The sequence below is a fragment of the Cyprinus carpio genome, chromosome B4 (genome assembly GCF_018340385.1).
Source record: "Cyprinus carpio isolate SPL01 chromosome B4, ASM1834038v1, whole genome shotgun sequence".
Taxonomy (NCBI): domain Eukaryota; kingdom Metazoa; phylum Chordata; class Actinopteri; order Cypriniformes; family Cyprinidae; genus Cyprinus; species Cyprinus carpio.
In genome coordinates, this window is record NC_056600.1 from 29,825,948 (window position 1) to 29,836,852 (window position 10,905).

Sequence of the window (10,905 nt, forward strand, 5' to 3'; positions counted from 1 at the left end):
AATGTAATGTAGCGATTCAACAGTGAAGCTATTTTATAATAAACCTCACGGTGCAGGTTTGACATGAAGATTTAGTGGCTTTTAAATGTTTCTCTGTGTGCGACTGACTGTGTGTGTGTGTGTGTGTGGCGTGTGTTTCATTTGAATGTGTACATTGTGAATAATCTGGACGTTTCTTCTGTGCCTATGATTTCCATAAATAAAGAGATGGAGTGTGTTGTTGCTTGCCTTTCATTTGCTTGTGTCAATACATTGTGTGCATTCAGAAACATACAGACTCTCAGTCTCTGCCGAACATTCAAATTAACACGCTTCCAGAGAATTACAGCAACAAAAGACTAACACAGAGAAAAATATATATAAAACACATGAATGAGGGAAGAAAAATGAAACAGTCTTTTGTTTAGAGTAATAAATGATGTGATGCTGAATGAGGGATGAGAGCAGCAGATATAATAATCACACAGTTTGAAGCTGCCAAACAGAAACATAAGACTCAGGACAGAAACACACGACCTCTGAAGTAAGAACAAACTCACATTTTCAGTCTTTAACTACAATAGACTTTGACATGATAATATCGTCTTAATAATATACGTACAGTGCATTTTATGTTGCTGTTAAGATGGATTTTTAAAAATATCTGAAAATATTATCATTGAAATTATGTTTTACACCAAAATGAATCTGCGAATATTTGAAATCTGAGTTTATAAATATTTTTCTTCCTCAGAAATGGACCAAACTCTATATTTCATTCTTCTTCTCACTGGTGAGAGTGTTTGTGTGGTTTTATTTAGTTTCATTAGGTTTGATCCTGTTCTGAAAAGCATTAAATCAAAGCCTCTCTTTCACAGCTCTCTGCTCCGTATCTGAATGTGTTCAGCGTCAGTATCACTTTATAAACGAGAAGAAGAAGACCTGGACTGAAGCTCAGAGATACTGCAGAGAGAAATACACAGATCTGGCCACCGCTGACGACATGAACGACATGAAGGAGCTGAACAAGAGTGTGACTGATAGAAGTGTTCAATTTGTCTGGATTGGGCTGCAGAAGACGAGTCGAGATGAATGGCAGTGGTCTTCAGGTGAACCTGCGCTCTATCTGAACTGGGCTACTGGACAACCAGAAGGCAGAGATGATTGTGCTGGGATGAGAAATGGACAATGGAATGATTTGAGATGTACTGATAACCGATATTTCATCTGCTACAACAGTGAGTTCATTTTCACATGCACCATATACCAATTCTGGAATTGTAAACAGTATGACTGTTTAATTTGATCGTGAATTTAGAAGAGACTGTGTATATTTGTCACACTTTTTGTTGTTGAGACAATTTTCTGTAATCTACACAATATTTACCAGAAGAAAAGTCTTCATTCATTCATTGAACACACGTTTATGTTTTGTTGTCCCTCTATATGATAATTTGTCACAATGGAAACTTGCAATTAAAACGCATAAAAATCTGTGAGATCTAAACTGATCTTGTATTATTAATAATAAACATACAGCAGCATGACTAGATGTGATTCAGCTTGATATTTTCAGCAGTTAGATTAACCATGAAGGAATGATTTCAACATAAACCCTCGTTGCTGAGAAATAATATAAATATCTGCAGATTCATGAATCTTTTTCTCATTTGTTTTTCTTAAAGCGAACACAGGACTGGTCCTTGTCAATCAGCTGAAGAGTTGGAGAGATGCTCAGAGTTACTGCAGACAGAATCACACTGATCTGGTCAGTATGAGGAACCAGAATGAGAATCAACAGGTTCAGAAGATCATCAGTGATAATAACTCAACTAGATCATGGATCTGGATCGGTCTGTTCAGAGACTCATGGCAGTGGTCAGATCAGAGTAACTCCTCATTCAGATACTGGAAAACTGCTGAACCTAATAATCAGGGAGGTGATGACAACTGTACAGTGATTGATCCGAATGCTCAGGGACAATGGAATGACATCCGTTGCATCAACCAGTATCCTTTTGTGTGTCATGAAGGTGAGTAGATCCTCACAAAACACACACAATCCATCACCTGCAGATCTCTTAAGTTTACACTAGATGTCCGACATGACAAATTCCTCCACAGTTTGTTCTGCATGTTGTTTTTGATCAGTCTCTCTCTAGTCTCTTGTGGTTGTTTGGTTTCCAGATAAACTGATTCTGATCAAGGAGAATCTGACGTGGTCTGAAGCTCTGAGATACTGCAGACAGAATCATGTGGATCTGGTCTCGGTTCATTCAGAAGAGATTCAGCGTCGTGTGATGAACGTGGTTAAACAAGCGTCTACTGCAGCGGTGTGGTTGGGTTTACACAACTACTGCATCATGAACATGTGGCTCTGGCTGACTGGAGAGGTCGTGTGCTATCAGAACTGGGCTCCAGGGAACGGAACGACACCCGAAAACTGCAAACTGGAGAACAGAAAAGGAGCAGTTCAGTCTGGAGGAGATCAGCGCTGGATCAGCCTTCCTGAATCTCACAAACTCAACTTCATCTGCAGCAGATATTAAGAGCTAATGTGTTTACTTACATTAACAGTTTTTATAGAATTACACATTATCTTTCTGATTTACTTTATGTTTGTTTTGTTGTTTAGTAAGTTCTGAGTGAATCTGCTTATTGGGTTTTAAAAGTAGGGTTTTATTTCTGCATTATAAAATATGTCTTTTGAGAAATTCTTTGTATATCTGGTGTGGTTATGACTATGTTTTGCACTTATATCTTTTGAACACAAACACATGATAACAGAATATCAGCTCAAATAAACTCATCTACAGCCAGTATTGTCTCCTATTTCCCCTCAACATCACATAAAACTGTAAATTATATGTGGGCCAGGTTCAGCTGATCCCCATCCACCTATGGGAATACAACACCTACCTAAGCATCCATATATAAGGTCCCTCAGTATTATCAGCAGTTTTCGCATTGCTCAATAGCTAATTAAACTGCGAATTTGGCAGGCAAAATACCATCATCACAAGGAACCAGGAATTTAGCGAGTGGAATTCGTTTCCCCAATGGTCTCACCTCCGCCGATTCATTCAAGTTTGTTATCTTGAACACGTGAATTCACCGCATTGATCATAAGTTGCCTGATTCGGAAGTGACTGAGTTATCATTACTTCATGCATCACTACATTATTGAAATGGGACTCCACGAGTTAAGTGACCGACTCAAGAACAAGTTCAGATGGGAAATTCATTCCTAAAAAGGATATCTATGTTAGAGATCAAGCATCCTCGCCACAGCTGCATGTTTCGCTCTCTCGAACGTCTTCACAAGCTAAATTCCTTTTAATGCTCTCAGGTTATTGGCAACATGTGTGTTGCTACGGCTATCCGCGTTGCTTAGGCTCATTTAGTTGTTTAGTTGCCAATGTGCGGTACTATCTGTTTACTTGCAATACACTTGTCGTTGCAATATGCTGTGCTTAAAGGGGGATGCAATGCAATTTCATTGCATTCTGAGTTGTTACGGTATTAAGAGTTGGATTGTTGTGCTCGCGCACCAGTACTTCCTCAAGAGTAATGTCTTTAAAGATATGTTTGGATGTGTGGAAAAGATCACTTTATTCATTGTTATGTGAACAGTGGATGAAATTTGTTTTCCGGGGCAGTAATGGAGTTCCACAAGCGTGTTTGTTTCCGTCATTTCGGCGACAAATATTTTATATCAAGTTACATTCTGACACTGGATTTGCACATTGTTTCATAAGGAGCAGTCTCAGCGATAAATATCCCCCACGGCTCAGCTGTTTTCGGAGAGAATCGTAAGCTTTATCTTTCTTTTATAAACCTGATTAAACTGAAGACTCTTCGGAAGATGTGAATGATGCAATACTACACTATAGGTTCTCAAGATTACATGAGATTTGGATGAAACTGTGTTATGTCCTCTTAACCTAGTTAAGTTGTCTTTATTTTATAATACTTACAGCACAGATTTAAGCAGCAGAAAATAACGACCATGGTGCAAACAGAATAATTTCTGCTGTGACGCAAAGCTCCAAGAGAAAATGGTTAACGGTCGTTGTTCAGTTGAAGTTGTCTGCATCTGAAAACCTTGGCTGCTTACATGCTGCCTTGCTGCTTTTCAGCCAATGACTTCGCAGGCAGGGTTTGTTCATTAAGGTCATGAAACTGATATCGAACATGCTTCTGAGGCAGCTTAACTGTTCATTGATATAAAACAAAATAGAACAAGCTTGTTGATAACTAAGTGAATATTTAATTACTTAATACTGATTTCTGCTAGAAATAACTTCAGACACCATCTTTATTTTGCAGAGAAGGATACATCTATTCTGCCTTTAAATATCGACCAAATGAAGGTATCTCAGGAGGCAGGAAGTAAGGCTAACATTGAATTTGACGTGTCAAGATGCCTTCCTTCCTCAAAATGTGTCTTCCAAAGGCAGCATTTTCCAGTTCCAATGCAAACCTTCATTTCAGTGTTGATTCTGTTCCAGTATCAGACATGCTTGTTCTTAAGCTCTTGGTTGTATTGGGACACATGCTTGTTCTTAGTTTATAGTTGTATTGTTGGAATACACTTGTCCCAGAGCTTCGGTTGGTTTATTGGAACATGCTGGTTCTAAAAGCCGAGTCCGTATTAATAACATGCTTGTTCTTAACGCTACCTGGTCGTTAATTGGGAACATGCTTGTTCTTAAGTATAGCTGTATTGTTGGGAAACATGCTTGTTCCAGAGCAATCCGGTCGTTATTTAAGAACATGCTTGTTCTTAAAGCGCTGTAGTTGAATTGGAAACATGTTTTTCTTAAGCCTATCTGGTGTTATTGAGAACGGGTTGGTTAAGCTTTTAAGGTATTGGGAACATATTCATTAGGTCAAAGTCTCTTTAAGGACAATTCAAGTCATGTCACTCGCGGCCATCTTTGAAACGCCTCTCGGGCGTGCAAGTGCAACTCCTATTCTCGTTTGAATGGGGAAACATCAAATACTCTACAAACTGTTTCACTAAGGCTTACGATTAATTTCATATCTGAAATCACCAAAAGACAATCAGATACAACAACTGTATCATAAAATGTTTTGTTTCTTTTGCTCCAATACCGTTATAAAAAGCGTATTTTTCAGGCTAGATCAGCCCAATGTGCATGCTCAGAGCGTCCTGAGTGCATGTCTCAGAAAATTGACTGTTGCTATAGCAACAGGGAATTCTAACAGCAGCTGCAGTGACGGTGCTGACTTACCGATTAGTGATTGGCTCTGTTCATTCATAAGGCAGCAGGGCTTCCTGCAGTTTGAGGAGGGCATTGAGCGTTGCATTTTTCTCCTCCATTCAGAAGTGACACGTCTTGGGTATTCTATAGTCTTTGGGTCATCTGTTGAAGGCAACATGCTTGCCAGGTTATGGGGGTTTAGCCAAAATATTTGTTTTGGTCATTGGTTAAGTAGGGTTGGGTACCGGTATGTACTAGAACCGAATCAGAATGCAGGTTTTTGTGCCACTTAATGCCAGAGTGATTGACTGAAATATTTGTCCTGTGTAACGATCAGTCCACTGAAGGCGAGTGTAGATGAACCCCAAGTGCAGTTTATTTACAAAGGTGTAATCCAAAATCCAAACAAGGATACACAGACTTGACTAGAACAGACTTGACATGGCTGACAGACTAGACTCACCGACAGCAGGTTACAACATTACGTGTAATACGACAAAGCACAATGGCAAAAACACTGACTACTTATACAAACAATGAGGGTCACAATTGACAATAACAAACCAATCGGAACAAGACACATGACTAAGCAAACCAATGAGAACAACAGAACTGATAATCACATGACCAGACAATAACCAATGAGAACATGACACATACACAGAGCAAAGATACATGAGGGCAAGGGAAGCATGACACAAACAACATGAAAACAATAACATGAAACAAAAACCCAAAACGACATTACATATCCCCCCCTCTGAAGGCGGCTCCAGATGCCCAAACAAAAACAAAACCCAAAAAATTCCAGGAGGGTGTGGAGTGGGAGGAGGAACAGACCCATGAAGCAGAGGGGAACCTGGGTCGTGGAGCAGCCCAGCGGGGGGCCATGGCGGTGCAGGCCCAGCGGGGGGCCATGGCGGTGCAGGCCCTAGGTCGGGGGGCAATGTCTGGTGCAGGCCCATCGTGGGGCCATGGCTGGCATCAGGCCCACTCGGAACAATGGCGGTGCATGGCGTGCAGGCCCCCGGGGCCATGGCGGTGTCAGGCACGCGGGGTGGCCAGGAACAGTTCAGGCAGAGCTGGAAGCCATGGTGAAGCAGAGACAATGGACATACCACTTGGCGTGGACAGGACAGGCAGTGAGTTCATGAGAGCACCTCCGTGGGGCACGTGACAGGACAGGCAGAGAGGCTCAAGGATGGCCTCACTTAGGCCTATGGCAGGACAGGCAGAGAGTTTGAAGGTGGGCGCCAACCCCTCGGGTGGTTCTGCAGGCTGAAGTGCCGCCTCCTCTGGAGATTCATGTCATGACGCGGGACTCTGGAAAGAGGCCCTGTTGAGACGAGACCCGTGGATGATCAGCTGAGGCATGCCGAGACTCTTGAGTGGCAGCCGTTTTGCAAAGGAGCTCTTGAATATCGGCCATGTTGTGGAGAAGTCTTCTTGAGAAACATGACGTGAACCAGGTGGCGGGCTGTGGCAGGCGTGATGTGAGGACTTGGCAGTACCAGGTCTGAGATGAGCAGGGCTTTGGGGAAGTGTCATGTTGTTCCTCCCATGACAACCCACAGTGAAAGCAAGACCCACTCAACTGCAAAGCATAGCAACTATACTGTTCTAGTGGATCAATGAATCCTTCCCCCAGGCAACTGGGACAACGAATCGGTTCACTTAAACCCACTTGAAAAATGTCCTTCAGGCCAACATCATTCAACGTCCACTTGGTAGCAACAGGTCACAAAATTCCTCAACATAGTCCTCAATGGCCTGATTACCTTGAAGGCAGAGTGAGCGGGAAAACTCGCATGGGTTCTGGTTGCAGGTTCCGTGTATTCTTTAACGATCAGTCTGCAGCGAAAGGCGAGTGTCGATGAACCCAAGTGCAGTTTTATTTAACAAAGGTGTAATCCAAATATCCAAACAAGTAATCCAAACAAGATACCCAGGGACTTGACTAGAACAGACTAAACCTCACCGACAGCAGGTTTACAACACATTAATACACAACAAAGCACAATGGCAAAAAACATGACTACTTATACAAACAATGAGGGTCCAACATGACAAGAAACAAAACCAATTGGAACAAGAAACATGATCTACGACAACCCAAATGCAGAAAACAAACAGAACTTATAATCACATGACCAGACAAAACCAATGAGAACATGACACATTACACAAAGCGAGCTACATGGTTAGTGAAGGACGCATGCCCACAACCAGCATAAATCAAACTACAACAATAAAGACATGAAAAACAAGAACATCAAACAAAACCCAAAACAGAACATTACATCCCTGGTTCTCGCAAAATGGACGTTAAAAAGCATGGGCATCGCGAGGCCATTTTTAGTGGGGCTTATAGTGATAGCTCCATACAACTGTACACAAAGTTGTGATCGCCTCAGATGTCAGTCCTCCTAATTACCTATGAAAGGCTGGCATACTTCATTCTCCTCCCCGTCTTTCAGCGCGCTCATCAATCCGCAGGACACTGGCCAGGCCCAGCACAAGCGGACTCAAACAGAAGTAGAAAGGACACTAAGTGTGTGGTGTTCCTTAATATCTGTATCTTTTGCAGTTCTGGTCATGAATCACAGTTTACAAAAGGTCACGAGGAAGCAATCGGTTTCCCCATCCTACTGTAAAGTTTTTCACCACTGCATTCCCGTCCCGTATTTAATGGTAAAATTATGCGCCCCATTTAATAAATTTCAATTATGGGACACAATTTTGCACTGTTTATATCTACTAATAGCTATTATAATGAGATCAGTTTCATAAAGAAGGCTTATGAACTCATTTTGCGATGGATGTTTGATGTCTTTGTTTGCATTTTGCGAGAAAGCTTTTCAGTCGTCTTCACGGTGGACTGTCGCTTAAAGGGACAGTTCACCCCCAAAATGAAAATTTGTGTGATCCGGTTACACACCCCCAAGTGTCCCAAACGGTAAAATTTCTTTCTTTCCTTTGCAACATAAAGAAATAACTTAAATACTGTTGGTAAACAACCCGTTTCTGGCCCCTAGAGTGCCTTAGTAAGGGAAGCACAACCCAGGAAATGAGGGCATCCAAGGAGCATGTGAATGCTATGTTTATTTAATTTAATATTCTTTAATGTTATCCAGTTTTTTTTTTTGTAGCTCTTTTTTCAGGCACTGTTTAGGCACCGTACCATTTTAAAGGTATTGATTTGTCACCGGCATCGTAAAAAACCCAATCGATACCCTACCCTATGGTTAAGGGCAACATCCTTGTTGATCAAGGCTTTGAGATTTTGCTATCAGTTTGTGTTGAGGATCTCAGCATATGGTTTTGTTTTGGGGGCTATCGGCTGCTCTCCAGAACAGAACCATACCCGCCAATATCCAAACTGTATGCTGAATTGTCAATCATCTTTTGACATTTACATTTGTACGTTTAATCATTTAGCAGAGACGCTTTTACCAAAGCAACTTACAAATGAGAACATAGAAGCAATCAGACCAATGAGAGAACAACAACAACGGTATACAAGTGCCATGACAATTCTCAGTTAGTCTAGCACAGAACCACGTAGCCAGGTTTTTTTTTTATTTAATTTTTTTTTTTTTATAAGAATATGATAGACAAGAAAAGAAAGGTAAGTACTAGTATTAGTTGGTTAAGGCACAGCCGAAAAAGATGAGTCTTTAAAGATGTTTTTTGAAAATGAGTAAAGACTCAGCTGTTTCGAATTGAGATTGGGAGGTCATTCCACCAGCCGGGGACAGTCCAGGAAAACAGTCTGTGAGAGTGATTTTGAACCCTCTTTTTGGGATGGCACCAATAAGGCGTCGTTCACCTTTCGAGTAGAGCGAAACTCTGGAGGGCGAGCAAGATTGAACTTAATGGCGTAGGTATATGTGTGCCGCGTGCCGCGTGGTCGTCCTTGGTAGGCAATCCTATTACTTGAATTTGATGCATAGTGGCTACGTAGCCAGTGTATAACCTGATTAGGAGAGGAGTAACGCGCGCTGTTTTTGGCTCATTGAATACAACCCTCGCTGCTGTCTTCTGTTCAGTTGACGTAGTGGTCCTGACAGAACTAAACACATTGTTTGTCTATGGTCGCTTTAGTTTTGTAAAAAAATATTTGTGATATACACAGTGGCCTGAAAGGTAGGTATGTTTTTATTCAAAGAAAAGGTTTGAGAAGAAGAAACTCCCATTATTCTGCGGACTTTATGTCTTTAGGTATGGGTAAAGGTAGTGGAGTGGGAGAACTCTTTTCCACTACACGGGCCGGACATCATCCTCCCACGCTCGCCTCCGTTCCACCTCCCTCCTGGAATTTTTGACACTTGGTGGAGATCTGGAATCCGCTCCTTAAAAACGGGGGTTATGTTACAGCCTTTTAATATTAAATATATTTAGCTAAAATACATTTGATCAGATGATACATTATTTTAATACGGCAGCACGTCTTTAAAACAGCTCTACAGCAACTGCAGGCTGCTTTTCTAATTATGCAGCGGCTCTTGTTTTCAGTTAAAATTGGTTTTAACTCAAACAATCAAAGTATTATTTTTAGTCGCGGTCGCACTAATGTACCAGATTTGACCATTACGACCTGGAATGGTTCACTATAGAAAGAGCAGTTCTTATACATATTCTATTGTGACAATTTCCCCGACACTCATCGCGTCGCCCCTTGCAACGGAAGCAGCACCGCGCTGCGCCTACTCCTCAGGTCTGAGGCGGGCCACACCTGCGTCCCTCAGCCGAGGCGTATTTACACCGCAAGCGGGTCACAGAGGTGAGAGATGTCTCTCCCAAGGCCGGATAACTTTGGGCCCACCTCCCGGGAGAGACGGACCCACACCTGCACTAGCAGCACCTCACAGACATGCTGGCATAACAAGTGAAGGGACCCGCGACCCCACCCCTCACCCGCGGCTACGAGTGGACTTGTTTGGGATTCTTTGTTGTGATTTTTCCCCTCACGGTCTTTTTGCCTCACCCACATTCCCACCCCCAACACCCAAAAACGTAAATAAGCCTCGCTGATGGGACGCAGGTGTGCCGCTCAGCCGTGATGAGTAGGCGGCAGGTGTCCTGCGCCGTTGCCAGGCGACGTGATGAGTGCTCGGGACTGTGTCACAATAGATATTATAAGAACTCCAGCTCTTTCTAGAAGTGACAGTCAGGTCGTATGGTCATCTGTTACCTTAGTGCGACCGCGACTAAAAATCAATATACTTGTCTTGTTTGAGTTAAAACCAATTTTAACTGCAACATGAAGCTCATGCATAATTAGAAAAGCATCCTGCAGTTGCTGTAGAGCTTGTTTTAAAGAAGAGGCTGCCGTATAAATAATTGTATCATCTGCATACAAATGATTTTACTTAATATATTACTATACATGGCTGTAACATCACCCCCGTTTTAAGGAGCGATTCGATACTCCACCAGTGTCAAACTTCAGGAGGGAGGTGAACGGAGCGGTCAGTGGGAGGGATGGCTGTCCAGGCCCGTGTATTGGAAAAGATTTCTCCACCTCACTACCTTTTACCCATACTAAAGACCTAACGTCCGTAATAATTGAGTCTTCTCTTCTCAAACCTTTCTTGCATAACAGACATATTTCCGGCCACTGTGTATTACAAATATTTTTTTACAAAACTTAAGATTACCATAGACAAACTTGTGTATTTCTTGTCAGACCCCTATC

General features: G+C 42.1%; 1 protein-coding gene across 1 annotated transcript; it reads left to right on the forward strand.

The window, feature by feature from the left end:
* Positions 1-857: 857 nt before the first annotated feature.
* On the forward strand, positions 858-2,555 carry LOC109070162 (macrophage mannose receptor 1-like). Its single transcript, XM_042723041.1, has 3 exons — positions 858-1,217; positions 1,665-2,012; positions 2,167-2,555. The coding sequence occupies exons 1-3, from the start codon at positions 983-985 to the stop codon at positions 2,526-2,528; spliced, it is 945 nt and encodes a 314-aa protein (XP_042578975.1). The 5' UTR covers positions 858-982; the 3' UTR covers positions 2,529-2,555.
* The last annotated feature ends 8,350 nt before the right edge of the window (positions 2,556-10,905 follow it).

What these genes read in the sequence shown, in the direction of transcription:
- LOC109070162 (XM_042723041.1), top strand. Translation starts at nt 983, where the DNA reads ATGAACGACATGAAGGAGCTGAACAAGAGTGTGACTGATAGAAGTGTT. An exon ending in ATATTTCATCTGCTACAACA is followed by an intron (nt 1,218 to 1,664) that starts GTGAGTTCATTT and finishes TTTTTCTTAAAG; the next exon opens with CGAACACAGGACTGGTCCTT. An exon ending in TCCTTTTGTGTGTCATGAAG is followed by an intron (nt 2,013 to 2,166) that starts GTGAGTAGATCC and finishes TTTGGTTTCCAG; the next exon opens with ATAAACTGATTCTGATCAAG.